This window comes from Rhea americana, unplaced genomic scaffold (genome assembly GCF_003343005.1).
Source record: "Rhea americana isolate MKP2758 unplaced genomic scaffold, rheAme1 scaffold_6, whole genome shotgun sequence".
Lineage (NCBI taxonomy): Eukaryota > Metazoa > Chordata > Aves > Rheiformes > Rheidae > Rhea > Rhea americana.
The window spans coordinates 369,003-374,131 of record NW_028186756.1 but is presented as its reverse complement, the minus strand read 5'-3'; the positions used below and the strand labels follow the sequence as shown (position 1 = coordinate 374,131).

Genomic DNA, 5,129 nt, shown 5'->3' with positions numbered 1-5,129 from the left:
GGGCTGTGAGGTGTGAGGCAAGAGGGTTTGGGGGGTGGTGAGGTGTGAGGCAGGAGGATTTGGGGGGGCTCTGAGGTGCAAGGCAGGAGAGTTTGGGGGGCTGTGAGATGTGAGGCAGGGTGTAGGGGGCGCTCTGAGGCCGGGGTGGCACCCATCTCCTGGCCCTGGTGGTGCTGGCGGCCTGATGCCGAGGGGTCACCTGCAGCAGAGCCAGGCTTGGGCCAGCCGAGGGCCTCGCCAAGGGCAGCCCCTCGCCAGTGCTCCCCTCTGCAGCTGCCTGCCAAGTGCTGTTGCTGCTCTCTGTCCTGCCACAGGTGTTGCAGAGCCAAGGGTACCACAAGCTGGTGCTCCAGATCGGCCATGGGGCAGAAGAGCCAGCCCCGCTGAGCACCCCAGCCTTTGAGTTGGAGACCTTCCGCTTCAAGAACTCGCTGGCTGAGGACTTGCAGAGAGCAGACCTGGTCATAAGCCATGCAGGTAGAGCACACTGAGTGCCACACAAGGCCTTTGCCAAGCCTGTTCTCATGTGCGTAGACATGAAAGAACGACGTGAGTGGGTAACATCTGTTTCTGTAAGGCTCTGTTTGGACTGTGCTAGCATTACATGTTCAGGTCCACAACTAGCATTAAATGGATTAAATGTTCAGGTTCTGGAGCATGTGTTGCAAGAGCCATTAGGATGAAATTTGACCTATCCATGCAAACACTGGTTGTGTTTTTTTGTTTCTCCTGTAGGTGCAGGTAGCTGTTTGGAGGCACTGGAAGAAGGAAAACCACTAATAGTGGTAATAAACGAAAAGCTGATGAACAACCATCAGCTTGAATTGGCAAAGCAACTCCACAGGGATGGACATGTCCTCTATTGTAATTGCAGGTATGAAGCAGTTGTGGTCATCCTGAACAAGTGGTGTTCAGTAATGACCGAGTTATGGTACCGTATTGAGAATGTAACAAGTAAATTCACATCCTTCTCTGTAAAAAAAAATCATATTCAGCGAATACTACAATTTCCTCACCTAAAGTAGTAAGGGCAGGGCAGAGATCTTAGGAGAGCTGGTTTTCAGTTTGCTTGCAAGGCAAATTTTTCCATAGTAGATAAATAATAGTTGGTGCTGTGTCTAGCAAATCTATCAAGGCTTTTGTCTGAGATTAATTTTAATGTAACTTTTTCTTTTTGAGGGCACATGTATTCAAATTAAAAGAAAAGCAATCTAAACCAAACAGACGTGGTTGAATTTGAATGATAGTTAACTGTTAGGTGACATCCTAGAGGCACCTAAAAACTTCTCTCTTATTCTGCCCCTCTTTCTTACCTCTTGTTCAGTTCTTTCTCAAAGCTAGAAGTAATCAGCCTACACTTACCAATTCCTAAAAATGAATGCTAAGAAATAAATTGATCCCTGCAGACTTAGTAAAATCAAAAAAACAGAATCCTATGTGGATTTTCCTTGTAAAGGGCACTAAAGATGACTGTATCTGTACAATAATTTTTATTATGTCAGTGCATCTCAAGTATTTAGAACAAAACGTGAGAATGGCCTTACTGATTCAAATCAGGAGGCCATATAGTTCAATAATCTGTGTGCAGTGGTCATATACAGGTATCTAGCAAAAAGTAAGAACAGTAACTTGAAGCGCATTCCGTCCTCAGCATTGCTGCCTATGAGCCAGTGATAGCTGGGCCCACTGTTTTTTGGGTCTGTTCTCCCTTTCAGTATATGTCCTTATTTTCATATCAGGGCCAAAGGATTATGTATGCATATGAATAGAAAGAAAATTGTGTGAAGAAAAAGTTCCCTCTTGGGATGAATTTCTTTTTATATTTGGTTTTGGTTTGTTTCTACAGCACTCTTGTGGAGACGCTGCAGTCAATGGACTTGTCAACTTTGAAACCCTTTCCTCATGGACAGCCAGAAAAGTTTGCTTTATTCTTGGATAAAACTGTTGGGTTCAAATAAATAATCCAGAATAAAAATATCAGAATAAAACTTTTTTTTTCTCTTGTGAGACTTTCTGTAATAAAAAATCCCAGTAACTGAAAAATCCTGTTCATATCAATTCAAAGGAAATGTCTGCTAATATCAACTGGCATTAAATTGTTTTCATTTAATTCCAGTTTAAAATCATCTGGCTTTATGCTTAAAAGGCCTCAGTGTGAAGGGGCAGGGTATGAACCCCAAGCTGGTTTTATTTTCAGCCTTACTGAACTGGGTTAGGAGTGACATGACCTATGTGAAATGAGGTAGAGAGGAAACAAATGTGGACTACTAGTTTGATTTGTTCATTTGCTAATGAAATGCATCCATTCCAGAGGAGCTGCTGATCAGACCAGCAAGATACATTGCAGCAGCATGAGGATAGAAATTTCTGACCTAAAGAGATTTCATCAATGAAATACGTGAAGTAATGTTACATTCAGCTGGAGCCCTCTGAAGGTAAATGTTACCAACTCACATGCTGACAGCATACCTAGCATCCAGCCCTATTTATATTTATAATTGTGATTGACTGATTTTTATGTAAGCTAAATCTAAATCAAATCTTCACTTTAAAGAAGGGAATCATCCTTTGCAACAAAATTGCAAAAGGAAGACTTGTCATTTTTGTTGTTCAGGTTTCAAATGATAATGCACAATATAAAAGCTCCACTTTAAGAGGTGGGGTTTTTGTAAAATTTTCATGTTAGTGTCTGGTAGCACTGCAGCTGTGGTAAGAATGCTTTTTGCTTACTTCAGTATTGGCTTTAATCCTGGACAAGAGGCAGTGTGTGCACATACAAACAGCGCCGCTCTTAAGAATTTGTAAGTTGTCAGACTGATTTTTTTTCTCCACTTAGTGAGTTACTGTGACTATGCAAAAACTATGTGAAAGCAAACAATGCAAAAGTTAATCTTGCAGGATCAAAGGGCTGCAAAGACAATTGTTCAAAATCATGATATTTTTAATGAATGCATAATATCTGCAACAGAATTTATATTTCTAAGACATGCTTCCTGTGATTATTTTTTTTTTGTTCACAAACCATTTTCTTTTACCCAAATACATTGAAAAAGGCAGATGATATTGTATTTCTCTGAAGAAACTCACTGAAAGGACATAAAAATAATAAAATTTATTCCTGGGTTTATATATATGGTTTAATCATATTTTAGAAAATAATACATGTCAGAAGCTCTTAAAATATTGCTAGCTATGTACATAGTTAGTGTATGAGAAAACCTCTGCTTCCAAATGTTAGATAGCTGCAGACACTAATCTGCTCCCAGTGATTGCTTGCAGTTAGTGACTTTGACCACTTTTGCTATTCTAGTCCTGACCCATATGTTTCTTAGAATACAGATCTCAATTTACTAATTCAGTTGCATTTGAATTTGGATCTGATGCAGGTGGAAGTGGAGACCTGCAGGTAATTCTACTAGACTGTGAAGAGAAAGGATATTGCTATAAAATTAATAAAATAGTTTTTTTGAGAGACTTACAAGACCATGCATGAGTGCACTTCCAACAGTGAAATGTAACTTCAGCAGCCTAGCACACTCAGGGAAGTTAGAGAAACTAGGAACCCCTGTTGTTCAGGAGTCCAGCAGCTTACTTAATGAAAGCACTCGGTATTTCTAAGTTTCACTTAGATAAACAATTGTCCAACTGACTGCTCACTCTTAAATCCAACCAGTGGGATACTCATCCCACCAACTTTTCAGAAGTTAGTGAAGGATGGACTAACAGACACTCATACATTGCAATCATATGAACTGAGTGTAATTAAGAAAGACTTCTAACCTATCTAGCATTTGGTGTTCTTGTCAGCATAAGCAATTAAAGGCATTTCCTAAGATTGGAAGAATGTAGGCTGTCATCCTGCAAACCACTCCAGGTTCCTTTGTACTGATCACACTAAGCTGACTACTCTTTCCTTTCTAACACTCTTCAAAGAAAAATCTTGCCTCTGCCACAGGCAGGCAAACATATAGTAACCTGTCATTAATGATGTTTGAGGTAGGCTTTCTCTTCTGAATGCATGGGCAATCTAATTTCTTGGACAGACAGATGCTTACATCAGAAAATCCTTACTGAGTTGATAATCCTAGCAAGGAGGCCAAGGAGGGAATGGCTTCTTACCAGATAGGACATACATACAGTGGTCTCCTGACCACGTTTTCCTAGTACTAGTGCAAATAAGTTGTCACTGGTCCCTGCAGCGTTGTGCAGATAARCAGGTGCCTTCAGCCTCACCATCCACATGGCACATGGCTACATGAGCACTGGAAATAAAATTAGAAACATGAGACAATTAAGCCCCTTTAAAGGAAAAGGTGAATGTGGTGAATTTGGGTGGGAAAAGTTGGGGTTTGCTAAAAACCTGCTGCAAAACAGTCTACCAACTGACTTGCTTGATTTTGAGTAATTTATATTCCTCCAGCTCTCAAAGTAAAACAGGASGCCTGTGGGAGAGKAGTGAGATTGACAATATAATCCATTTACATGGCATTATCCCATCATTAATTTGTTTGGACTTCCCTGAAGCGCAATACCTTGCCTAGTGATCGGAGCTCCCATGGGAAGCAGATTGTTAATTGCTGCTACCATCACTGCATTTTGAAAAACAAAGAGAACTTAACAACCTTTAGGCAGGTGATTTTGCGTGTAAAGGACGGTACGAGTGCTTAGTTGGTGCTAACTGTCCTCCCGGTAAATGCATTATTTGGTATTCTGTTGGTGCGGTTGCYCACGACAAGCGAAGCGAGCCGCGCGCCGCGGCGCCGGGCAGCGCTCCGAGCGGCCGCCGGGTGCAGGCGCAGCCTCGCTAGTCCAGCGCTGCTCCCGGAACGTATCGTGCTGCACCGCAGTGATTTTTGCTGATCCCCAGAGTTTTCCTCAAACACTGTATTAACAGCGACTGCGACTCTCACATCCCTGRCAAAGTTTGCTAGAGCAGAATGCGTTCGAAGTTTGCCACTAGACGCTTGTCTCCTGCGGAGAGCAGGAGCCCGGGGATGTCGCAGGAAATTCTGTGTAACGCTTGGAGCGAGTTTTCCGCGGGGAGTTTTGCAGGCGGGGGCAGGCGCGCCAGGCCCCGCGGCCGGGAGCAGCGAGCTGAGCAGGGGCTGCGGGGGGGGCGGGCGGCGCCG

General features: G+C 42.7%; 1 protein-coding gene across 1 annotated transcript in view; it reads left to right on the top strand.

Moving 5' to 3' along the window:
• Positions 1–185: 185 nt before the first annotated feature.
• ALG13 (ALG13 UDP-N-acetylglucosaminyltransferase subunit) overlaps positions 186–5,129 on the top strand; it is a gene marked incomplete at its 5' end in the record, with an annotated part of 31,753 nt that continues 26,809 nt past the window's right edge. The window contains 3 exons of the mRNA XM_085319712.1: positions 186–477; positions 736–874; positions 1,847–1,955. Coding sequence (XP_085175838.1) covers positions 186–477; positions 736–874; positions 1,847–1,955 — 540 coding nt within the window. The remainder of the gene's footprint in view (positions 478–735; positions 875–1,846; positions 1,956–5,129) is intronic.